This window comes from Vanellus vanellus (genome assembly GCF_965231255.1).
Source record: "Vanellus vanellus genome assembly, chromosome: 13".
Lineage (NCBI taxonomy): Eukaryota > Metazoa > Chordata > Aves > Charadriiformes > Charadriidae > Vanellus > Vanellus vanellus.
Window position 1 is genome coordinate 1,522,322 of NC_138918.1, and position 25,981 is coordinate 1,548,302.

At 58.0% G+C, this 25,981-nt stretch overlaps 1 protein-coding gene and 1 long non-coding RNA gene across 2 annotated transcripts in view; both read right to left on the reverse strand.

The window, feature by feature from the left end:
• Nucleotides 1-14,798, reverse strand: part of ARHGAP26 (Rho GTPase activating protein 26) — a 153,227-nt gene extending 138,429 nt beyond the window's left edge. Inside the window, exon 1 of the mRNA XM_082489744.1 lies at nt 14,631-14,798. Coding sequence (XP_082345870.1) covers nt 14,631-14,784 — 154 coding nt within the window. The 5' untranslated portion in view covers nt 14,785-14,798. The remainder of the gene's footprint in view (nt 1-14,630) is intronic.
• Nucleotides 14,799-20,598: 5,800 nt separating this feature from the next.
• On the reverse strand, nt 20,599-24,261 carry LOC309677239. The gene is made up of 3 exons (XR_014269672.1): nt 24,206-24,261; nt 21,225-21,364; nt 20,599-20,651 (listed from the first exon to the last, which is right to left on the reverse strand). It is a non-coding gene; the product is annotated as an uncharacterized lncRNA (long non-coding RNA).
• Between the last annotated feature and the right edge of the window lie 1,720 nt (nt 24,262-25,981).

A 25,981-nucleotide genomic window follows, 5' to 3' on the forward strand; every position in this document is an offset into this window, starting at 1 on the left:
CGGTGGAAGGCCTGCCTGGCTGCACAGCTAAAATTATCCCCCCGCTGCCCACCAGCCCGGCACCCTGACCACGTCATCTTGCCACCCCCAAATCAATAACGTTCGGAGTTCTCCTGGGAGCACTGCCAGGCCGGGATGTTTTCGCAAAGCTTCCTGAGACTCCTGACGAAAGGTACCGAAGATCCAAGGGAGACGAAGCAGGAGGGACCGCTGGGTCTCCTGGAGAGACGGTTGGATTTCCAGGAAGACGGAGGAGGTTTCACATCCCAGGGACACAAGGCGACCCTCGCCCACGGCAGCCCAGTTTGCAGGCGCCTGCCCTCAGCGGCCCCGGTTGAGGGGGAACAGCCCGGCTGCGGGGAAAAGCAGGTTTGCGGGCAGCGGCAGAGTTTCCCCGGGTATCGCTGGGCTGGTCGTGCCAAAGAAGGACGGGGCAGCTTTAAAAAAAAACCAACAGATAAAGCAAGAAGGGAGCCGCTACCTGGCTGGCGCGCTGGGGCTGCAGCTCACTTCGGAGGGGCAGAGCAAGGCAGCTCCTTTTCCCGCAGCGAGCCCTCGCACAGAAGGCAGGAGCCTGACCTCGGCCCCCTCTCCCCAGCTGCAGCCCTGCGCACCGCCTCGCCGGAGCCCCACTGGCCACATGCCACTTTACAGAAAACTTTTAAAATCAGTAAAAACAGCTTCAGGGAGACAAGAGCTGTGTGGGACTCTTGGAAGCTTCTGGGTGCGGATGTATGAGGCAGCACAGGCTCCTGCCTTGCTCCTCCCATCACCCGGTGCTAGAAATGGCCCAAACCTGCAACACGTGTTTTGGTGACCCGCTCACACAACGCCCGTGGCAGCGGCTGGCAGCCTGGCTGCACGGTGTCCCGCTGGCTCTGCTCAGCCCGGCACCGCTCAGCCCAGCACGACGGTCTGCGGTGGCGCTCGGGGCTCCGGCAGCGCAGGAGACAAGAAGCTCTTTCCTTTGACTCACACTGCTCCAGCCACTCTTCTATTTCCAGCAGCCGCCTCCTGGTTTGAGGAAGGCGATGGTTAATCAGAGCCCTCGCCCTTCTGCCCCAGCTTCTCCGACCTGGATCCAGCCCTGATCTCTCTCCGTTTCTGGACATTTCAGCCCAGTGCAGAGTCTGCTTTGCCGCAGACGCTCTGAGCAGGAGCCTCACCGCCGCTCTCCATCCTTCCTGTTGAGCTTTTCTTAGCACTTGCCCATCACTTCCTATTGCAGCGTAACCCGAACAGCGACTTTCGTGACCCAGATCTTTATCTCAACAGTGGCCAAGAAGCTTCGGAAACCGAGAACGGCTCTGCCTGTTCCTCCCTCCCCGTGCCACTGGCAGGAGCATACGTGGCCAAGGCAGCAGGGACGGGTTAACGACGCGGTCAACGAAGCAGTCCTCAGCACTGCTGAATGTTGCACCCAAAGGGACCCTCACTTCAGTGCCGGGGACGTGAACCGCCAAACAACGATGGGCCTCAACGACCTCTCTATCCCTCCCAGGAAGGAAGAGGCAGGGAGGCTCTGTCTGTCCTGTCCTGCCCTACGTGGAAAGTTTGGACTATTTTCCCTACTTACCCAAACAGGATTTTTCAGAAGTAATAGCTCCAAAGCAAGGGCAAAGGAAAGCGATAGAAAATAAAACAACTGAAGAAATCCAGGAGCAGGACTGCTGCAGGTGCCAGGTCGGTAGAGCACCATGAGCCATCTCTACCTGTGGTCAGGACAAGGGAGGGGAACATAAAACCCAGGAATGATGCAAACGACCCCCAGAAGGGCTTCCCATTTCTGGAGACACCAAGAAGACAAATGTCTGCAGCTGCAGGAAGGCACATCCTAAAGCGGGCCCTTGCTCCCAGAAAGGAACAGCGGAGCCGGGAGAAACGCCGGTGAGCGACCAGCGAGCAGAGCCATCCCGCAGCGGCTGACAGCCACCGCGAAACCCCTGGGGTGGTCGTCAAAGTTAAGGGGCCTGAAGCCACGTACCGACATGCTGGCAGGCAGCTCCCAGGCTGACCACCACGCCGGATCACCACGGTTGCCCTCGCAACCATCAGCGCCGTGCAGAGCCCCCGGCGGGGGGGATTCCTGGTGCTTTGCATGAACGTGGCAACATCCCAGTCCTCCCACAGCCCCCCAGAGCATCGCTGCCCACAGCTGCCAGTGGGGCACGTGCCGCACACCCAGCACGGCCCCATTCCCCCCGGGGAAGGGGCAGCCGCTTGCCCCGGGGCACAAGTGTGGTCCACGTGTGCCAGGAGCATCGGCACCCTCAGGGTGCCACCCCCACCCTCCTCCCCTGGCCCCGAACACCCAGAGCGCTCCGTGCACTTAGCAGCAAAACAAAACAAAACGAGATTTCTCCGCTTCCCCACCCAACTACCACGTCTGGCACTTTTCCCCGTGTTTATTTTCATTCACATCCTGGTGTTGTTTTACGGCAGAGCCCCCCGGCCCGGCCCGGCCCGCCGCCGCCGCGGTGGCCAGCGAGGGCTGAGCCGGCAGAAAGTTTGCCGGGGAGACGGCCGGGCATCGGAGCGAGGGGAGGCAGCTCAGGTGGGAGCAGATGTCCTCCCTGAAGAAAATCAAACGTAAATATTCAACGCTCAGACACAGAGGAGGGATGCGTCAAAACAGCGAATGCAGGTGACGGCTTAAGTGCCTGGAAAATTTCAGGGAAGCAGTAGTGAAATGGAAAACTACTGCCCCAGCGGCATTTCCAAGGGCAGCCGCCTGCACGAACAGAAAGTCTTGTGAGGAAGCAGAGGAGAAAATCCCCATATCCCGACCAGGTCAGGGCGAGCCGTTTGGGAACAATGCTGCCGCACGGCACGGTGGCACACCTGCCGAGAGCGGCCGTCCTGCTGCACCGCGCTTGCTTAGCTGTAAGCCTGAAACTATGACAGATATTTCAGTTTTCTTCCAGGCAACAAGGATTTCAAATATTTACACACCCCCATCCGCAAGCTGCCCCATTGCCGCAGCTCCGGCAGGTCGTGCAAACGCATCCAGCCGTACGCCCCCCAGAAGGCGGGATGGAAATGCCACATTTTGCTCACAGCTCCCAATTCCCCCCCACCCCGTTCCCTCACTGGGGAGCACAGGAAAGTCCATGATACCGTAATTCGCTGCCCTACTAATTATAATTTCTCCTCTGAGCCTTTTCCGTTTCTCTCCTCTCCAAACCCTGTGGAACAACCCACAGAAAGGCGGCAGATTACTTTACCCTCGTTGCCACAATAATTCATCGACTGGAGCCTGGAATCACATTTCATTAGAATAAAATGCCCTGCCCGAGACAGCTAATCGATTTAGAGGACGCTAATCCAGAAGAAATTTGCTCCTGACCGAGGCAATGACCATTAGCGGAGCAGAAGGCCAGGCGGGGGTCTCACCGGGTGGGGGTTCCCAGCGCCGGGGGGGGACACACATTGCCAGACATCGTGTGCCGAGGCGGGAGCAGACTGCCTCAGGCAGCAGCCACGCATTTGGATTAGCTTGTTATTAAATCTAATTAGTTAATAGCCGGCCCGGCAGGGAACCGGCTTGATTTCTCAAGGGGCAGGCGCCAAAGCATCAGGGTCCCCTGGGGGACGATGGGTCCCATGGACCCCTGGGTGGGGAGGGGACCTGCACCCCATCCCCGTGGGCAGGACAGGTATCCTCTCTGGCACATCGCAGCCGGCCCATGGCACAAGCAGCCCATGGCACACGACAAAGCCTCATCTGTCCCCCCTTTGGCTTGGCAGTCACCCCTGTGCGAGGGGCGGCATCCCGAGGGGCGGCTCTCGCCTGGAGCCGGCGTGCCCGCAGCCGGGGCAGGAAAGCGGGGTCAGCTCCCAGACCCTCGAGAAGCTGTTTTGCAGCAGCCTCCTTCCTTCTCCTCCCAAGGAGGCTGCGGAAATCCTTTTGTCTCCAGTGCTTTTCCACCTCGGCTGTAAGAACAGGAAAAATCCCACCGTGCTCACGGGAACATCACCGGCAAGTGAGTCAATTTTTCCTGCTTTGGCAGGAAAAAAAAAAAAAAAAAAAAGTCTCCAGCAGCACCTGGGGGAGGCACACAGGGTGAGAAACGGGATGCATGGCCTGGAGCCCATCGCTGCCTTTAACTTGGGCTTTCTCCCAGCCTTCGTGGCCACCGAAAGGGCTAGGAACGCAATACTGGGAAATGCTTCCCGGCTCCCTGCCCATCACCCTCGCTCAAATGCTCCCGGGATGCTCCTGCCCTGGAGCAGAGCCCCGCTCCCTGTGGCAGCGCCTGTGTCCCCAGCTGAAAGGAGCGGAGCCCCGGGCACCCAGGGGATCCCACCGCTCCTCCAGGGACAGAGTGAGGGCAGGGGCTCACCCCAAGCCCCGCAAGGGAAAGGCAGAGCGGGGGAAAGCAGGGGAGAGCCACCCAAGCATTCTGCTCTGCAATGGGTTTTTTTTTGTAAAACATTGCTAAGCAACCAGCACTCGCGAGGGCTTCGTTCTGGACAGATGCTGTTTCAGTGAGAAAAAGAAAAAAAAAAAAAGCAAAGGGATGCTCCACCAGGCAGTATTATTAAAAAGGCGCGTGCCAGCTTATTTCACAGGTCGCTCAGCCCGTGCAGAGAACCCTTCACACTTCCCTCATCGAGATACTGACATAGCGTTAGAAGCTGCTAAAAAGAATAAAGCACGTGGGTGTGCGCACAGGCACAGGCACGCTCACCGCATGCAGCACACCGAGCACACCGGGGTAACGGCAACTAAACACAGGCTGCGGTAATGACCTCGAGCACATCACTGCACATGACGTAAACCTTCCCAAGGCGGCACCACGGGTACCAGACCCGCCACCGGTGCAGCAGGACGGGCAGCACGGCACGGCTACCTGCCAGGGAGCTGGGCAGACCCTTATTTTGTGAGCTATTTATGGCCCATCTGTAGATAAACAGCCTATATCTTTTTTACATAGATTCTTTTATGCTGTAGCCCAGGAGCAGGCTGGAGAGGTGGGCCTGTGCGAACCTCGTGAAGTTCAACAAGGCCAAGGGCAGGGTCCTGCGCGTGGGTGGGGGCAATCCCAAGCACAACTCAGGCTGGGCAGAGAATGGATGGAGAGCAGCCCTGAGGAGAAGGACTGGGGAGGGGGTGTCGGTGGGGGAGAAGCCCCCCATGAGGCGGCAATGTGCGCCGGCAGCCCAGAGAGCCCCCCGCCCCCGGGCTGCATCCCCCGCAGCGTGGCCAGCAGGGCCAGGGGGGACTGTGCCCCTCTGCTGCGCTCTGCTCTGCTCTGGGGAGACCCCCCCGCAGCGCTGCCTCCAGCTCGGGGGGTCCCCACAGCAGAAGGACACGGAGCTGTCGGAGCGGGGCCAGAGGAGGCCCCGGAGATGCTGGGAGGGCTGGAGCCCCTCTGCTGGGAGGACAGGCTGGGAGAGGTGGGGGGGTCAGCCTGGAGAAGAGAAGGCTCCGGGGAGACCTCCGAGCCCCTTCCAGTGCCTAAAGGGGCTCCAGGAGAGCTGGGGAGGGACTCTGGGTCAGGGACGGGTGCGATGGGATGAGGGGGAATGGTTTGACACTGACAGAGGGGAGATTGAGATGAGATATGAGGAAGAAATTCTTGGCTGTGGGGGCGGTGAGCCCCATCCCTGGAGGTGTTCAAGGCCAGGTTGGACGGGGCTGGGAGCAACCTGGGCTGGGGGCAGGTGTCCCTGCCCAGGGCAGGGGTTGGACTAGATGGCCTTTATAGGTCCCATCCAACCCAAACCATTCTATGATTCCTTGTTTCTATGATTTTTGTCTTTTGGGAATAAAACCAGAGTCACCTAGCTGGGCTGGCACGGGGCAGACAGCGGGCACCGCACCGCAGAGATGTCCCTGCCTGCCCGCGTTACCCACCAGCTGCCCCCCATGATGGGGTGCCACGGGGAGCACCGCACCCCGGCCATGGGTCTAAACCGCAGGGAAAGGCATGGAAGCGGCACCTGGGCCCTTCGCCGGCCGCTCGCCCCCGCGCTGGCGCAGGCAGCCCCGGCCCCCACGCAGCACGGCTGCGCCCGCCGCTCCACGTGCGGGAGCCAGATGGTCCGGAGGCTGGTGTACTTCCCACAAATTCCAGCTAGAAACCGGCTTGGCATCACCGCAGAGACATCCCCTTCCCCCTCTGCACTGCGCTCTGCAGAGCATCCTGTGGCCACCGGCCCTCCCCGGCAAACATCCAGTGTCCCAGACGTGCCGTGACCCCCAGGCTGCCGTCAGCAGGCAGGAGCAGTGGCAGAGAAGCACAATTCCCGGTTCCTCCGAGCCACACTTGAGACGATCCTTGCTATTAAGAGCCAGGGCGATGCCCTAATGAGCACGCCTCGTCAGGAGTGTGCAGCCCAGGCCCAGGGCCACCAGGCGCTTGCACGGGGCCATGGAGAGGAGCCGGTGGAAGCACCTTCAGCGTGATGGATGGGAGCGTGCCAGGAAAACAGAGAAAACAGCCTCGGCTCTGCTGGCCACGGTGACAGCCGCTCGTGTGCCCGGGGGAGGAGGGAAGGATGATTCACTCCAAGCAGCCGAGACGCGAACAAGCTGTGCGGGTTTCAGTACTGAGCTCCCCCTCGCTTTGCCTCCCCTCGCCGCCCACCCCCGTCACGCTACAGCTATTCATCACACCGCATCCCAACCCGGATCCTTCAGGTCTGCTTCAAACTGATGGATCCAAAAAAAAAAAAAAAAAACAAAAAACCCCAAACCCAAGCACGGCAATGGATACCCAGCAAAGCCTGTCCTCCTGCTGCCCCACCACTGGGTGGTGCGGAGGGGATGCCCAAAACGCCCCGAACCAGAAGCGCCGCAGCGCGGGCAGGGTTCGCTTTGCCACACCGCTGCTGCCCCTCGCTTGGGTGGATGGGTGCAAACCCCCCGGGCACCCCTGCCCCATTTTGTACAGAGCCCAGTCATGGACCCAGCCACTGCTCTGCCCATGGCATTGCTCCCTGGATGTCAGGGAGAAGTAGGTGATGATTTCGGGGTGCCTGCGGGGAGAGGTGAGAGCAGAGGGGTCGGCGGTCACCCTCTGCCAGCCAGGGAGGGTGCTGGCAGCACCGCAAGGGCCGACCCTGCTCGCCCCATCCTGTCCCAGCTGCAGGCTCCTGCCCGGCTGGGATCAGCCAGGGAAGCACCGCGTGTGCCAACCTGCAGAAAGCACGGGGACACGCAGCAGAGCCCCGGCACCGCTGCCTCCCACCCTCCCCGCAGCAACCATGGGAACGGCATTTCCTCGCACGCATTTTCAACGTCATTGGGAGTTGCCACCCCCAAAGAAAAAAAAGAAAAAAAAAAAGGAAATCATAACAGCCCACCACCCCCAGCCCGTGTCCCAGGGCACGCAGGTAACACCACGCACACCGCAGGCACCGCTGCAGGACCGCAGGAACAAACGGAGACATGAGATGTGGCTGTGCTGGCACATCTGCAGCCTTGGGAAAACGGCCTCGACCCAAACCAGACAAATCTGCTCCACGCCGGAAGTACAAGCAGGACCCAGCAGGTACCCAGCTCCTGGTGCTGGAGGAACACCAGGACATCCCACCCTGCCCCTCCACATCCCCCTCTCCTCAGATTTTTCTCCCTGGACACAAGTGTGCACTTCCAGGCTACACCGGCTTCAGCAGCACCACCAGTCCCAGCCTCTGCCTTGCAAAGCTGCTGGTTATTCCCCAATCCATCCCCTGTCAAGCCAAAAGGGTTGAGTTTAACCCAACATTGGACACCTGGTCAGTGCTGGTGCCACGGCCCGGCAGTGGCAATCACAGCCAGCGGCATCTCCAGACACCATCACCACACCGGTGTATCGGGACATATGCCCAGAGGTGCTCTGTGGCACACTCCCAATCAAAGAGATCTCTGAGACCTGTTAATGAGTCTTCTGCTGGCATAATTTAAAAGATGTAATCACGAACGCACACTCTCCTGCACGCCCAAACCCTTCTGCTCACCTGCTTCCCTCTCTGGCACACTGGAGATGCAGCCGTGGGGCTACAGCCTGCCCACAGCACCGGCTCGGTGGCCAGCCCGGGACGCGAGGAGCCCACCCCGCTGGGGAGCCTGGCTCTCCCACCGGTCCCCAAACCCACCAGCACTGAGGGGTCATGGCTGTGTATGGGGGGACCCGCAGGCAGCCCCAGGGCACCCCTGGGGAGATGGGCAAAGGATCCCTGGGGGTGTCAACATGAGCCTCCTGCGCAGATCACGACGGTGGGCAGTGCAGGAGGGTGAACCCCTGCAACACCCCAGGCAGGGCAGACGGCTTTCTTTCTCACAATCAGGCTGAGCCGCTGGGGTAAGCGCACAGTCCTCCGGAGCCGACGCTGGCTGCACAGCGATCCCCCCACGACGCACGGCAGAGACCCACCATCAGAAACAAAGAGCATCTCCCGAGCAGGAACATGTTCCTGTTGCTAATTTCCACCAGAGAGGAAGAGGAGGAGCTCTCAAGTTGTGCTGAAAATAAAGCAGAGTACTATCATCTGTACTACCCCTCATTTGAATAAAATACCAGCCAAGCTATTAAATAGGTGACTGCACAAGCCACACAGGTCATGCAAAGGAGGAAGAAGTCCTCTTCGCCTTCGGCCCTGCTGGCGCAGGACTGGCTGAGCTGTAACCACATACCTCTCCCGTAGCACAAAGTATTCCTCACACCGAACATCTCCTATGGCCCTCCGAAAGGAAGAGAGGGGAAAAATACACCCTGACACGGGGGAGCCACGTTAAGCCTTTGCCGGGTGAACAAAGCAGGAAAAAATCAGAAGCAACTCATCTTAGCACCAAACCCCAAAACCACGTGCTTTCCCCCCAGATTGGCCCTGCGGTTTGCTCGCCTGGCCAAGGCGAAGAGCCCACGGCAGCCACACAGGGAGCCTGGCCGTGCCCCACCGCTGCTGGGCTCGGCGCTGGCAGAGACCCCCACCCTTGGGAGCACTGGAAGAGCTCCTTGGGCAAAGCTGGGTCCCACCGCCCGGGAAGGGACCGGGGTTTCTGCCCCCACGGATACGGTGCTGCCCTGGGAAATCCTCCCCGCCACGAGGCAGCAATTTCCTCGGTACTTGGAGGATGCGAAACAGGCTGTGCAGCGAGCGCGGCATGACTCACCTTGGCAGCCTTCGCACCCCATCGCTGCTCGGAGGCGGCCGGCACCGAGCGCTCAACAGCAGCAGCCAAACACCATTTCTGATGGCACAACCAGAGCAGAACCAAACACAAGCAGCCACAGCAACCCAACCAGGGGGGGTATTTTTATTTTTGCAACCTCCAGAAAGCATAACACTCCTCTTTCTCCAAACCCAGGTCTGCAGAAGTACAGCGTTCCCATTAACATTTGCACCTGCAAAAATCAGGGCCATTCCTGGAAAGGTCAGACCTAAACCTTTGTGTCTCAATCCCTCCTCTGCTCTGCGCGCTGGCGATGGGAAGGTTTGGCCTGTTACTGGTTTCCCAAGGGACCAGAAGGGCAAAAGGATGACGATAATCCAAGAAAGGCTTTGGGTCTCTCCTCCCCAGCGCTGATGGGCGCCTGCGGCACTGGGGCTCAAGGACGCGTCACCCCAGATGGCACCGGGTTACGGAGCACCCCAAGACACGGCTCGTCCTCCAACACACCCAAGGGCTTCCACTCTGGAGAGGCAAACAAGGACATTTAGAGTGTTATCTATCTGCCCCTTGAGCTGGGCAGCTCTGCCCACCCGAGCCAGGGTCTCCTCGAGGCTCACTGTGGTCGGGGCGCCTCTCCCGGGGACGCCGAGCACGCTGAACCGGGGGCGCACAGAGTGGGCAGCGGTAGCAAAGTCAGCTGGGGCAGAAGGCAGCTGAAGGTATTGGACAGAGTCCGAAACACTTCCTTATCGCCAGGCTAAACCTTGTTTGTATTGAAAGGGAATTAAGTCCGCAGGTTAAACACGGGACAAAAGTTTCGCTTTCGCTTCCAGGCAGAGCTGCGGAGTCGGTGCCAGCTCCAGGCACGGCACCGTGGCACCACAGCCACGGGCACACGCATTTCATAAAGGCTCTGTTTCGGCAAGAAGCTGCTGAGACGTGGAACCAAATCCACATGCAAGCACACCTCAGAGCGCACGGTGCGCGGGCAGAGCCCAGCAGGCAGACGGCACTGCAGGCACCACACAACCACCCCCCACTTTGCTTGCTAAGCTGCACAGGAGCCACAGAGAAGGACACGTCCCAGGAAAAAACCCAGAGCCACAGCAAAAGCCCTCCCGGTGTTGCCCGTGGTGGCAGCACAGGCTGTCTCCACAACCCCGGTGCTACGCAGGCAAACGCAGATCGTCCCACAGGGCAGCTCGTTAAAATCACGTACTGCGTGCACAGACCAAAGGGCAACTGCGTGTCCTCCGACAGCCTCACACGGAGCGTGCCCGCACCGGGCTGTGCGGCTGGGAACAGCAGCGGGTAGCGGAGGGCAAGCCCCGGCTCATCACCGCAGCCGGCACAGGGCACAGTGCGAGACCTGCGGGCCGTGCCAGAGCATCCACCCTGAGAAGCCGGCGAGGCCAGACAAACCCCCAACCACCGCAGGGCCCAGGTCCACCCCAGCATCACCCCTTCCCCGCATCCCCCTTCGGTCCTGCCCCTCCTCACCAGCCGGTGCAGCTCTGGGGTGACCCAGCTGAAAAACAGCCAAAGGAGAAATGATCCAAAACCCCAAACCGGCCCGACTGTGCCTTTCGGGAGCTCGGGCACCTCTGTCCTTCCTGCGGGAGCCCCAGGCACGGCACAGCCCAGCCGGGGTCCGGCCCTCGCACCCCGCATGGGCAGGGGCTTCGCAGAGCCCCCGCCGGCCCCAGCCCGGCCCCGCCACACAAATTGCAGCCTGCAACGTGCGAGCAGAGCAGCGGCCGGGGCGTGGACGCCTTCGGTGGCTTCAAATTAGTGCTTGGGAGTCGCGGGAAGAAGCAAAACAAAACAAGAGCAGAAACGTGGCAGGGCACCGCGCCGCAGCCCCGGCACCCACAGGGGACGACAGCCCACACCCTCCGCAGCCCCAGCACCATCGCGACACGGCTCCCATCGGCACGGGGAGAGCTGGGGGCTGCGGGGACAAGGAGGAAGAGGAGGAAGAAGAGGAGAAGGAAGAGGTGGAGGAGGAGGAGGAGAAGGAGGAGGAGGGTGCCCCGCTCAGCCCCCCGCAGCAGCACGGGGGAGGCGATGGCTGCCAGCCGCCTGCACCCCCACATCCCCCATCGTTACGTGCGCTGCTCGTTCTCCAAAGCAAGCTGCAGAGCATCTTTGCATCTCCATCTGGGCGACTGGGCTTGATAGCCCCCTCCACCGACACGGAGCGGCTGGAGGCAATGCCGACACCACGGGCAGATGCCGTACCAGGACCAGGCACCGGCCGGGACGCAGCGCCCTGCCTGCCCCATTTCGCGGGCACAAGGGAACACGCAAAGGGGCAGAAAGCTGCTGTATCCCTGGTACCGACGGTCACCATGGCTCCTTCGCTGGAGAACAAGTCTCACAGCATCCAAGCTTCAAGTTCATTATTTATGTCTCACTTGAGGTCTTTGCATTTGCAAAACTTTTTGAATAATTTATGTATGGTGTATAAGGGAGGAAGAGGGACACGTTTTGCTGAAAACCAGGTCACTCCTAATACCAGCCAAGCTGCAAAGGGAGACAATAGAAATAGGCACAGATACTCACTGGGGGGAAAAAAAAAAAAACACACAGTATTTTTTTATACATATATATACACACACACTCCGGAGATGCCCTCGGCATCAGAGGATATTTAGCAAGACCAGCCCTTCAGCAAATGAGGATTATTTTCAACCTTCTGAATTTATCTTTTTTTAAATGAAGGAGAAAGCGCTGTGAATCAGTCCCATTTCTTCCCGTACCTTCACAGACAGCAAAAGCATGGTGGCTGCAGAGCAGCACCTCTACCAAATCCAGAAAGAGACTTTCTTACATGCCTTTACACCAGCCTCACCATCCCTGCATGCCGCTCCTGCCGCACCGGTGTCAGCGGCGCGGGGGCTGCAAGGGGCCAAGCAGGGCAGTGGGGAACAGGAGAGCGCTTCTGCCCAGAGCTGCGGAGGGGTCCTCCTCCCTCCTGCATCTTCCTCCCTCCTTCATCTTCCTCCCCACCGCGTAACTGCGCCGCGGCCCCATCCAAGCCGCCCCTCCGCCTCGCTCCTCGCCGATACACAAAGAGTTACGTTCCCCTCGCGCCTGTCTTAAAACAAAGAGGATGTGAAACATTCAGCAGAAAACACAAGAGGAAGGAAAACGAGAGAGGCTATTGCCAAGACTTCAAGTAACTTCGGTTGCAGGCCGCCTCGCTGTGCCAAGAGCGTGCCCCGAGCCGAGGGTTTGCTGCTCCCTGGACCTGCCCGACCCCAAATCCCCGCGCCCTCCATGACAGCCAAGGGATGCGCGTGGAGGCAATGTCAGCAGCGAGATAACGCCGTCCTGCCCAGCTATGGGGAGACGAACCGCTTGGAGACACTGGAGAAATATAAATGCTGGTTAAGAGAAGCGAGTACCTGGTCATTGCCAGGAACGGCCACCAGGTACCACCGGCTCCAGCTCATGGCGGTGCTGTCCCAAACACCCGCAGTAGTGAAATGGGAACAACATTCAGCAAGAGGCAGCGCAGCAGTTCTTCACCCCTGGAGCACCTCTATCCGCACCCAGAGGGTCTGCATTGGCCCACGCAACACAGCCAGACCTCAGATCCACCGCACACCCAGGGTAACACATGTGGAAAGGGCTGGGCCGGGTCCTGCCCTGCGCCAGGTCTCTGCTGGAGATGTCAGGGGCACCACGGCTCACCAGCAGCTGCACAGCCAGTGAAGTTGCTCTTACAGCAAGAGAAGCAGCCACACACGGGAGAAAGATGCACAGAGCGGCCGAGCATCCCAGCCAGGGAGGGGACACTCCTTCCCAGCTCCCCCGGCAGCACCCTGCCCCACGCGCCCCCAAACCTTCCCCCAAAGGGCCCTGCAGACCACCTCTGCGGGAAGCGTGCCACCGCGCCTGCAGCCACCTGTGCACAGGACACGGCCATAAGGCCAGGCAGCACCGACGCTTGGGCATTAATTAATGCTCCAGCAAAATCCTCATTATTCATGCCTCTACCGACAGCAGCCTGGGCATCAGTGGAACACACACCCCTGGTCCTGCACAGGAATTAAGGTCTAATCCAGGAACGCGTTCAATAGAGGCTACAAAACAATTCAGCCATAAAAACATCCTTATCTCCGGAGGCCGGCGAGCGTTCTTCCTGCCCCAGCACGGGCAGCCCGGGGTGTGGGGGCCGCTCAGCGTGGCCACGGTTGGTGGGAGAGGAGCCCACCAGCAGCCGGGAGCATGCCACGGTTCAACACACCCGAAAATACCTGCCATGCAGCGTGACCGGGGCGAGGGCACGGCCGGCCCCCTCGGCCAGTACCAGCCCAGCGACCCACTGAAAGTGCCCGCTGACAAAGCCCAGAGATGAACACCCCTGGGACCCACCAGTTAGTGCCTAAAATCTATTTTCAGTGAAGAACGACGCTGCAGGATTTGTTCCGCGATAAAATGAATGCTCCAGACAGGGCCGGGCAGAGGCTGCCTTCAGCTCGACAGGCAAACGCACCGCAGCGAAAGACAGCGCAGACCTGCAGAACCATACATGCACCCACAACTGTCGGGTTTGGGTTTTTTTTAACGCAAAATGCCCAAGAATTGGTACGATGGGGGTCCCTGTAATCCAAACATTACCAGCTGCTACCCTGGTGCAGGGGAACCGCAGGCGTGGGGCTCGGTGTGCGACGGGAAGGGCAGGGAGCCGGGATCAGCCCTCCCGATGTGGGACAGGGTGGTGGGCTCGGCCAGAGCATCACCTGCCTGCGCCTCACCTCCCAAAATGACCCCACCGCATCCCGGAGGCCAGGCCAGGGCATCACCGGCGATGCCGCGGTGGGCTCCATGGCATGGCTGTGCGTGGATGTGCCCCTCTCCTGTCCTACCGCCCCACAGCACTCAACTGGAGCAGGACAAGGAGAGCTTGGCGAGGGGGCAATGCATGCTGCCGGCGCGCTTGGTACGGGAAACCCACCGGCGGGGGAAGTGAGCTGTGATTTGGGCCAAGGAAACTTCAAAAAAGATAAAACCCCAAATGACCCAGTGGGGCAACAGCAGGAACGGAGCCGCGGCTCCCAGGAAGGAGCACTGGGCATCCCCCTCCCTGAACACAGAGGGGACAGAGGACAACTGGGGGCGGGGGGGCACGGCACCCACCCATCACCCCTGCCAAACCACCCACCCCCTGAGGGCCGTGGACCGGGACCTGGTGGACCGGGACCTGGTGGACCGGGACCAGGCACATCCAGCGGGACGGTGGTGGGGCGCATCCTGCTGGACCACGCACCTCCTGGTGGACCAGGACCAGGACCAGGACCAGGCAGGTCCCGATGGACCAGCCGGACCGCAAAGGGCCGGGGGGACACGGGCGGGAGCAGGTGGTCCACGATGGACCAGCACCGGGAGGCCACGCACCGGGGATGGGCACGGACGGGCCGGGCGGGCCCGCGGGCGGGCGGAGGGCGGCGGGCCGGGTCGAGGGGCCGAGCGGAGGACGCGGGGCCCGGCAGGGCCGCCCCCGGCCCCTCACACTTACTCTTGAGGGCGGCGACGAGCGACTTCCCGTCCTTGATGAGCTCCTTGATGAACTTGTTGGTCTTCTCCAGCTCGGCCTCGTGGGAGCGGAGCCGCTCCCGGAACTGGGGGCTGTCCAGGCAGCACTCGCTGAACTCCAGCGCCGGCAGCCCCATGCTGCACCGATACCCCCCCTCCCCCCCCCAAAAAAAAAAAATTAAAAATTAAAAAGAAATTAAAAAATTAAGCGTGGGGGGCTTTTTTATAAGCCGAAGCGCGGGCCCGCCTCTGCGCGGAGCGGCGGGTCGGTGCGGTGCGGTGCCGAGCGGAGCGCAGCGGAGCCGTGCCGGTCCGGGCCGGGCCGGGCGGAGCGCTGAGGCGCGGCGGGCGGGGGCGGAGCTGCCGCCGCTCTGGGGCCGCCGCCCGGGCCGGGCCCGCGCGCTGCCCGCCCGCCCGCGCCGCCGCCGCCGCCGCCTCACGCCCCGCCCCGCCGCTGCCGCCGCGGCCACGCCCACGCCGCTCGTCGAGCCAATCAGCCGCCGCGCCCGCGGGGGCGGGGCGGGGCGGGCGGGGCCGGCGGCGCCCGGAGGGGGAGCCCGCCCGGTGCGGGCCCGGCGCGGCCTGCGGGAGCGGGGGGGTGGTGGGGGCGGCCGTGTGGTGGTGGGTGAGCGCCGGGCCGGGCCCCGCTGGGCCCCGTCCGCACCGGGAGACTCGAGGGGTCACTCGAGGGCCTCGCCCGGCCGGGCCCCGCGTCTCGCCCCGCTCCCCGTGGAGCGCCCCGGCCGCAGGGCTGCGGGGAACCCCGCACCCCGGCCTGCGGGGGAGCCGCCACCGCCGCCCGGGCCGTGCCCGCCTGGTTGGGCCCCTGCGGGTTGTCCTCCTGTTAAAGATCTGTGTCAGAGCTTATTCCGCTGAGGTTTAATAGCGTGAGTGGAGAAAATAAACCCTTAATCTCTTGAAACGGCTGTTTGCGAAGGGGCAGCAGCGCGGCCCCACGGGGGGACGGCAGCTCCGTGGGCCCACGGAGCGCGGCGCGTCCAGCCCAGCGCGGGTGACGGCGACCCGCAGGACATTGCTGCGGAGCCGTGCGCGGAGCCAGCCCGTTTCCTTCAGGAACGCGCCAGGAATTTGGCCGGAGCGCAGCGGCTGCCTCGTCACCTCCTTCCCGCGGCGGGGAGCTTCCAGGAGCAAAGTGCAGCCCACAAAACAACCGCTCCTCCTCGTGGTTTTGGCTCTGGCTGCCGTAAGGTGGACGGTGGCTAATCGGCGATAAAATGGGAGAGACCGTCGGTGCCGGCCCCACTGATTTGAGAAAATCCATTCTCGCCATAAATGATGGCGCCAAGTCCAGGGCGAGCCGCCCCCCGGGCACATGCGCACGTAGGAGCCGGCGATGGCCCCTCACCCCAGACTGTGACAAACAGACAACATTTGCGGATAATCCCCGGATGACTGGAATTCCCCCGTTCTCCCCAGCTCAGCCATTCAGGCTGGCGAGGAGGACGCGGGGCGGCTGCCGCTCGGCAAACACGAGCCCCTGTGCCGCGCAGCGAGCGCGTTCCGGATCAAGCGTGGCGACGGGGTAGCATTCCTGTCAAGTCAGCCATGAAACGCGATGCGGAACCGGTGCCAGCTTTATGCTTTTTTGCAAACTGGGATAGATGGATGGTCTTGCACAAAGCTCGGGCTTCGCGTAGGGCTGACAGAATGGGATCCAGCCCAGGCCCCATGGTAAAAAGTTAATCCACCTATGTTTTCGAGCGGATGGGTCCGGGTGCAGCAACCTGACACCAGCTCAACCTTTTGTCTCTGCTTTTTTTATTCACTGGCAGGTCTAAAGCACAATTTTCTCAATCTTCACACCACAGCCTAATGCAGGCTGAGTCACTGCCTTCAAATACGGTTTGCGAGCCACATTTTTTTGCATGAGGTCTCCTAATTATAAAAAAGGATGTAATGCTAATTACATGCTTATCTTGTAGGCAGGATATAAAGTTTAATTAGCTGTCATTTACGCCATATGCATACAGCACTATAAAAGCACTAGTATTATTTGGATTACGCTTCTTAATTCTGCACTGTACAAAGCCAGAGGAGCACGTATTTTGGTTTTATCCTTCTACATTGCCATTGTTCACATTAAAAGAGTGTTCCAGCACTTGCAGCTAATACAGAAGGAACCTGTAACTAGATTTGTAGGACACTGCCTTAGAGGATCAGTATATTTGGGACTGGAAGCAATTTCTTTCACCACCTTTCCAGAACCACAGAAAGTAACGATGCTCAGACTCTCATTTTCTGATGAGGACGGAATGGAAGCATTACAAAGCTCTCTCACACGAGAAATACTGTGCACACCACAGGTCTGGAATTGAGGCCTCAGGCAGGCGGCGATTAATGCACCAGATCATGGACTCGTGTCCCCTTTTTCTGCCTTACACTGCGTTCATCGGGATACTCTCATGTTTGAGCTTCTGAGGGTGGGAGCAGAGCAGGGCAGCGGGCACTGGGGAAGAACAGCCATGGACATCTTCCAGCCCAGTTTTGCGAGGTTTGTGCATCCAAACCGTAAAAGAATGCCACTGGAGGGGAAAATAAGCAAACAAAAAAAAAAAAAAACAACTTCCACAGCCTATAGCTAATAGCTTGCATCCCTCTGCAATCACAGCGTATTTGCCTGCCTGCTTTGATTTAGTTTTTTTAAGCAACTTGGTTGTCTCGCCTCCAAGTGAGCCGAGTCAATTGGACACTGTGTAGGGGTCCAGTAATTCCATTTAAGCCAACAGAAACCTGCCCGCTGATCCCCTGTGGGTGCAGAGCTCAGCCCACCGGTCTCCAGCCCACACTCCTCCGTGCCTCTCCAAGGCTGCGCTTACACATACTTCCAGCAGATGAAAGCTGCGGCCGCCGCGGTCCCACGCTCCCACCGGTGAGCCTGTCCTTGACCACACATTAACACATTCTCCCTTGCTCGGTCACCAAACCCGCACCCCACAGCTCACTCGCTCAGGGAGCGAAGTCAGCAGAAAACTGATCCATCTTGGGAAGAAAAAAAAAAAAAAAAAACACACAACACAGAAAAAAAAGTGAGCAGTTTCTACCTAGAGTTTAGCTCACTCTGGGATCAAATAACCACCGGTGCTGGTGCAGGGGTGGGGGCCGCCCCAGCCATGGCCAAGTGGGAGGAAAAGAGAGGCTGCAATAGCATCAGCTCAGCTCAGCCCCCGCTGCTCTTCCCAGCGCTCCCTCACACCGGTGTTACCTCTGGGTGGGTCACAATCAGCCACATTAAGCAGGTTTGTTTGAGAACTAACACTTTTTTTTTTTTTTAAAGATAGTTTTTGGCTGGATCAGCTCCCTAATCTGTCTGAGCACAGCATCTCCCCACCTCCATTTTCCTGCCCCCATCCTTGTGCTGGCTGCAGTGGTTACTGCACCTCCGTGAAACAGTCACTGCTAACGAGGCAGGAATGAGCCACTTCTCCTCCGGGAAAGCTTTCTGCCAGTTAAATGAGAGCAGGCAGGTAAAGCAGGAGCCGGAGTGACAGCAGGAGCGGGAGGTGGGGAACCAGCCCCGTCCCCACGCAGCAGCGCTGAGCCACCGTGTCAGCTCGTGGCATCTCATGGCCCCATCTCCGCAGCCTCGGAGCGACAGGCGCCCGCGGGGAGGCCGGTGCCGCGGTGCGTGCTGAGCATGGGCATCCGTGCACAGGGACTGCAGTACCTGCCAGGGGACATTAAACCTAATTATCCTGCAAGTGTCTTGCGTCAGGGATTTTGGAGGCTCCCCTCTGACAGCTGACCCCCAGTCCCAGCGGTACTTCCACTGCTTGTGAGAGTAAGAACCAGTGTTACGGGGGGAGGGAAGGTGGAAAACCACCCGCTAATCAGGTCTCAGAACACCAGGCACTTGGGCACACTAATGCATTTCTTTAAACCCTGAGAGACTACAATGGGCATCTTGACTGGCAGAAACCAGGAGCTACACGAGAGGTTTCTTGGAATTGCCCTCGAGCAGCAGTGTTCAAGGTCTATTTATTATGGGACTATATATCACACTCGCATCTTTCTTGCTCTCAAGGATTTTTATTGAGCTAGGCACAGATGAAGCATTGTATATGGACGAGAAGAAAAAAAAAAAAAGTGTTCCAGATAATACATTATACTATCGCAATGAATCCGCATGAATTCCCTGTTGTAAACCAAAAGGCACACATTGACCTATTGTACTGACAACCTCCCGAGAGATCAGATCCTTGAGCTTGGACCTTTCGTTAGTTGTGAACGCGACTCCAGAGCAGACACCAAGAGCTTCCCCTTCTCCAGTGCAGCCGTGTCAGCCTGGAAATACGCTCTGCGTATGTTCTTATCAGATAAAGACCCTTTCCGTGTGGAAACCTACAACGTGATAGAGTGCTCCCTCCACTGAGCATTCATGAGTTTTACATATAACTAACATGGTTTTTATATATATATATCTCTTACAGCAGAACAGTACCTTTCCTTCCCAAGTTGCGCCTCTAGCAATCACGCATGAATTTCTACCTCCTTGATTCCTCTTTTCCCTTCTTCAGCTAACTTCTTTTCTCCTTCCAGTCACTCGTCCTGGCCTTCAGGGAGGGCTGCAGGGGTGGGCGAGACAGCCAGAAGACAGGTCTCCACACTGAACAGCGGTGGCATAAGCGAGCCTCTGCACCAGAGTGTGGTGTGAAAAAATCAAGCAGGGCTGGGGTCCCTGCTCCCAGTCTACAAAACCTCTTTCGCTCCCAGCTTACAGTTGTTGAGCTCCAATATTTTTTTTTTTTTTTTTTGCAAAACTCATCATTAGCCACTTGTGCTACCAAGTCTTCCTGGATTTCACGGGCACTCCAGGTTCAGTAATTATTTTTGGAAGCTGGTTTCTTTTTCGAATGCAAATATCAGTGCGAGATGCTATTAGTCAGTCTGGGCTGTCCTACTTGCAGCAGAAATGATCTCCACATCTATTTCCTTCCAGGTCCCTGTATCTGCTGTTTGTGCCTTGGGCAACCAGTTATTCTCCCCCGCAGAGCGCGTATTACTGTAACTATAGCTGCTCCGAGCCTGCCGTCTGTCTTGGGCTAATTGGCTTCTCCTCCTGCTTTTGCTCTGCGGCAGTCACACCCGTTCCGACGTGCCCAGGACACGCCAGCCACTCACAGCGCCGTCTTTGCCAAGGCGCTCGCCTGGCGCGTGCCCCGCGGGGAGGTCCGGGGGCACCGGGAGGAGGGCAGGAACCGCAGTCACCGAGCACGGCGGCTGAGGGCAGCTGTCTGGAGAAGGCAGCGCCGTTTCCTTTCATCTTCCTGGCAGGTGTCAGAGCCGATAGACCAAGACCCAACTTCCAAGCGCAACAGCAGCGCGTCCGGAGCGAGCACGGCAACACTCCTCGGGCTTGAGCGTTTTCTGGTGCTTCTGCTTTTAGCCAATATAGGAGGTCGGTTTGCCTTGATTACTTGTTTGAAATAAAAGAAAAAAACCTTTTTCAATACTCTTCAGCTAAGGCCGAGAAGCTATATATATCCTTGATCCTTCACCCGACCCCTCAGTTTTGTTAACTGGGCCAGTCCTTTCGCACTGGGAATAAGGACTAAGGCTGGCGGCAGGAGGTGGCACATTTCCCAGCTCTGTTGATTTTTGGCACAATTCTCCAGAGCGCTGCTGGCCTCCTCCCTCCCCAATTTCAGTGGCAGCTTACTTATTTTTACTACTTCATTAGGGTTTATACTCCGCTCCAACACCTGCCCTGACCGCTACCCTCCCTTCTCCTGTTCAAGGGTGTGACCCCCAAACCAGCCGCCTGTTGGGACCCTGAACCCGCACCCTCCCCAGGGCACAGGGGTACTCGCGAATCCCTATGGCTTTTCCTACCCCAATGTTGTGCTTTGACTCCCATTTCCAGGATGATGGTCCCCGTGGCGCTGGAGCCGGGCTTCTACACTCAATGTCTCCTTTGTCTTCCCTTAATTTGGTGGTGGCGACGGTATCGATGACTGACGATCAAAAGCGCCATGAGACCCTTATGCTGAAGTACCACAGAAGAGCGGCTTTTAGAATCATCACGCTATGGCCCCGGAACCGGCCATAAAACAGCTTACAAAACAGAAACATTATTTTAAAGAGCAGTGCCTTACTGGGGAGATTGCAGAGGCTCAGTTACCCGGCAGCACAAATCCCGGCTTCATTCATGCCACAATGACCCCTTCTCCATCTCATTTTAGAGCACCATTCACACTGTAAATGTTAACGGCACTGTGCATACATGTAGAGGCAGAACAAAGCACTGCATTATTATCTGTGATCTGCGGCATGATTTAGTCTGTGTTACAAATCATGAAGACAGTGACTGTGTGGTCACAACTTCTGGAGATGTGACAATCATTCAAGCACAAAGATGAGGGCAAGAAATTACCGGGTCAGGGAACTAGCACGTCTGGAGGCATTTAGCACATTTAACATGATGCAGGAAGAACACACGTAAAGGAGCTTCACTGCTTACATGCGTGCAGCTGTATGTATAATTACTTGCAAGGCAAAGGCAGGGTTAATTGCACTGAAGATCATAATTTCCTTGCTCGTGGTGGAGGTGACATCTCACCCTGAGAGAAGGATGGGCTTCCAGCTTCACTGTGCCCTTCATCCCTGGTTTTTCCCACTGTGCTGCCCAAGAGTTCAGTAGCTCCTTTCCCATCCAGGCCTCACCGGCACAGGGATGCTGTGGGGCGGTTATTTAGAAAGCTGGGGAAAAAAAAAGAAATTCTTTATTATTTATTATTTAGATTATTTAGAAAGCTGGCAGAAGTAGTGAAGGAAACATTACTACACGCCCTGCAGGGAAGTTCTGACTGACACAAAAACAACAAGTGAGAAGAATTTCGAGCTTGGGATTTTTTGGGTGAACCCCTTAAGAGGGGAGGAGACACATACCACACTACAAGGGAAGTCCACCATGAGAGCTCATGCCATTGTCCCGGTCCCCTATTCAACCCCACAGATCTCAGAGGGCTGAGAGCATCCCAGGTCTCTCCTGCAACTATTCTTGCGTCCAAGCAAGCTCAGATGACATCCTCTGAGAACAAGAAAGGCTCAGAGCAGCCGGGTTCCCCGGGCCCCCGCTGACACAGCCAGAACGTCTCCGAGTGAGCTGTATTTGCCCGTGTCCGCGGAAAGCCCTGCTGCGGAGCCAAGGTGCCCCACGCTGCCGTGCGCCCGTAGCACCTCCAGCCCAGTCCCACCAGGGCAACTGGAGAGCACACACCAGCTGGCACCATCAGATGGTGCTGATGTACGCAAGGCTCCAGCACTACTGGCCCCGCGGCGAAGGGCTGAAGTTGAGGATTAAACTGACAGCCACAATGAAATTCCTCCAGGACTGCATCACTGTGATGAAAAGGCTTCTGAAAGAAAGAAAAGTGTTGGTCATGGGTGTTCTCTAAATTCCCTGGAAAGCTTTTCCTACAGGAAAATAAACGGACTGACAGGTGCGTTTCAGGCAGGCACAAGGCATCGACCAGGCTGCCCGAGCTGCAGCTAAACACACAAAGGCAAAGTCAGAAACAAGTTCTCAATTAAATGGAAAAGTGAAATTAGTCATGCCCCGGGAATCACTGCAGCACAGGAAGCTGAAATGGAAAAGTAATAAGTGAACCAAGGGCTATGAAATCTTCAAAGATGTTCATGGAGAAGTATCTAAATAACAGGGTTAATTATAGATATGACAAAGTTTCATTGTCAGGAAAGGCCAAACAGCCCACCTATTCTTACTCTCATTTTTTTCGGGAAATAAGAAATCTCATGGAAGGCCCAGCCAAGCAGCTGCCACTCATTTCCTCTGCAAACACAAAGCATTAGCCTCGATCCGCGTGCTACATGGGAGCTTTGGTCTCGTAAGGCTCCGTGGAAAAACCCTTCCACAGGTCATTGCAGAGGAGTTTCTGGCGGGGAGAGGGAGCAACAGGCAGAGGAGCAGAGGACCCCGGTGAGCTGGGGATGCAGGAATGGGTCATCCTTTCCCAGACAGACTTACTGGTGTGTGCCTTGGAGATGGAATAGCAGCAGCCAGCACCTGGAGACATAACCTACCTTTTTTTTTTATACCTAGCACTTACCAAAGGCTGGAAGTCAATTGCTTTCCATCACACACATGCCACATATCCCCTTTGAAAACCATCACACAGATAAATTCCAAGGAGGTTGTACATTCCTTAGCTCTCCTTTGCAAACAGCACCCTTAGAATCAGTCAGGCTAAGGGAGAAAATCACAGTCTCTCACAGCCCAGGCAGCGGATTCAGCTGGAGCTGCAGCCCCGAGAACCCCCTTGTGCCAGCCGAGCCGCAGGCTGCGTAGCTGGGCAGGGAAACGAGCATCGCCTGGAACAACTGAAGCCATTCCCAAGATCTGCTGTTTGCACAAAGCTTTCAAAACCCTCCTGGTTTGGAGGAGACCCACCGCCCTGTGTTCCTTGGCAGGTTCTCCTCACAGGAACCTGGTTCAGCTTCTCGAGGCTGAACACGGAGGGGGGTGCCAGGGCCCCTGCAGGGTGCTGAGCTCTGGTGACACCGAGGTACGGCAGAGCCGCCGCCAGCTCACAGGGCAGCGGCCGCTGGGAGCACCTTGCTGACCATGGAAGCCAGGGCATCGTAACCATAACGCACACCCCACGCTTCACACGGCAGGCTGCGAACCAGTAGCTCAGAGAAACAGCTCAGAATTAAGATCATTACATTTAAAGTGACTCTTTTAAACCTAAACTTTTAAGGCTATGAAGATTTGGCCTCTCAGGTTCAGAGAAGGGCAGGGGAGCAGCCCAGGACAAGCAGGGTGGGATTTCCAAGAGCAGACAATGCCCACAGCTCCCTTTTGGGCTGCAAGGGCTCAGCCCCGCAAAAAGGCTTTGCTTTGCTCTGCGCCATGCAGCCCCAGAGCCAGCCGCGAGAGCCTTCCCACCCCCAACAGCAGCTTTTGCGAGGGTATGTACTAACAAGATCCACTCTCGTGGCAGAACCACGTGCCCTACACCGAGCCCAAACCCAAGGCAGGGTGGCTTTTGGCCACCACCTCCATTAAACACCTACTTGCCCCATTCCAGTACACACCCCTTCGGCTGCACGGAAGCTGGAGACGAGTCCCAGTGGTGTGTCAGCAAAGATTCCAGCAGCCAGCACAGCCCCCCTCAAGGGTGCAGCTATATGGAGCAGCGGCACTTGAACCCCCTCCCTCCCGTATCCCGTCAGCACTGACACTCCACAGCTGGTCCCTCTCCCAGCGGCACCCCGGGGAGGGTGAGCACTTCATGGAGAGCACCTGGGAGCCCGGAGTCATCACAGAATCACAGAAGGCACCTTTGAAGGCCATGCAGCGCCACCCCCTGCCCTGGGCAGGGCCACCTCCCCCCAGCCCAGGTTGCTCCCAGCCCCGTCCAACCCGGCCTTGAACCCCTCCAGGGATGGGGCAGCCACAGCTGCTCGGGGCACCCTGCGCCAGGGGCTCACCGCCCTCAGAGTAAAAAATCTCTTCCTTATGTCCCGTTTAAACCGAGCCCTTCCCTTGGCCAGCGCCAGGGGCAGAAAAGCCTTCACCTGTCCTGCAGCTCCGTTTTCTCCCAGTTTGGCGCGGCAGCCTGCGGGCTGCTCCCAGCTGTGCGTGGCTCGCACGGACCGGAGGCGGGATCCAGCTGTGGCAGAGCGCGCCGCGGCGAGCTCAGCCCCCGCTCCAACAGACGCCGTGGGCCCACTTTCTTCACGTGTCAAAGTACAGCGGCCGGCGGTAATAAAACTGCAGACACGCAGTGGATAAACAGTCCCTACGGATCCCTCCGCCTGCCGGCGCGCTGCTGGGGCGCGCGAGGCAGATGGGGACGACTCCTCGCAGGCGCCTTCTGGGGTGGTTTAAAGCCACACAAAACCCCCAACCGCTTAAGTGGGGTTATATTATCATAAGACAATTCCAAGGAGAGGAATGTTTTCCCAAAATTTGTATAACCACTGGAAAAAAGTCACAAACCACTGTGAAATTGAGCCGAAGCTGTGTTTCCAGGAATTAGAACCAGAAGTTCCCAAACCAAACTCCAGTTTCCTTTTTGGAGGGTTTCCAGAGATGTCTGCTGTGCATTAGCCCTGGTGCGACCCGTGAGATGGATGTAAGCGCTGGCTCCCCCTATGTAAATATTAATTTCCTCCCGGTTCTGCTCAGTGGTCCCAGACCTCAGTGCTCCCTCTTCTTCTGTCTCTGCCCCTGGAAACTGGATGGAGACTTTCCTCTCCCCCGGCACTCGCTGACCGCCCCTTATATACACTTCTTTTGCCCCGGTGCCAGCTTTACATCAACCGCTGTTGGCTGCGGTGGAAATTGTTTTAATTTTCATAATTACAGTAAGGCTTCTGCCTTCCCTGGATAAAAATATAGAATCATAGAAAGAATCATAGAATCAGTGAGGTTGGAAGGGACCTTTAAGATCATCAAGTCCAACCATTAACCCACCCTGATAAAAACACCACCACTTCTAAACCATGTCCCTAAGCACCTCATCTACCCTTTTCTTAAACACCTCCAGGGATGGTGAATCCACCACCTCTCTGGGCAGCCTATTCCAATGTTTAATAACCCTTTCAGTGAAAAAATGCTTCCTAATATCCAATCTAAACCTGCCCTGACATAACTTGAACCCGTTTCCTCTTGTCCTATCACTTGTCACCAGGGAGAAGAGGTCAGCTCCCATCTCCCTAAAACCTCCTTTCAGGTAGTTGTAGAGGGTGATAAGGTCTCCCCTCAGCCTCCTCTTCTCCAGGCTAAACAACCCCAGATCCCTCAGTCGTTCCTCATAAGGTTTGTCCTCCATATCTTCAGAAGCAGTTAACAGTATCCCCAAAATCCTGTGGAAATCCCCACTAACTATCCCAACTTTGCCCAGGAGCCCAGACAAAGGGGTTTGCTCTCGGGGCTGGGACTGGGAGGCAGGAGTTGGCCGCTGCGGCTCCTTCTGCCCACCTCTGCCGCAGGCTGCAGACCCCCCAGCATCGCCGTGCCCGTGCCCACGCCGCCTTTGCCCGTCGGTAGCTCTGCGCTTCGTTTGGGCCCTTTTCTGCAGTCTCAGGGGTTGACATTTCCTTTTCCTTCTCTCCGCAGCAGACGGGGAAGGGCAGCTGAGCAGGAGGGCGCCTCTTCTCCTGGTCGGCCGGGGGGTGCCCGAGGGGCCGCGGGCAGCCAGAGCCAGCCTGCCCAGGGGAACTGGAAGGGAGAGGAACGGGGACGCTGCAGCCGGGCTGGCTTACAAGAAAAAGAGAAGAACCGCCAGGAAACAGATTTGCATTTTGTCAAGTTAATGAACATAAGGAGGAAGACGAGGAGCTGCCGTG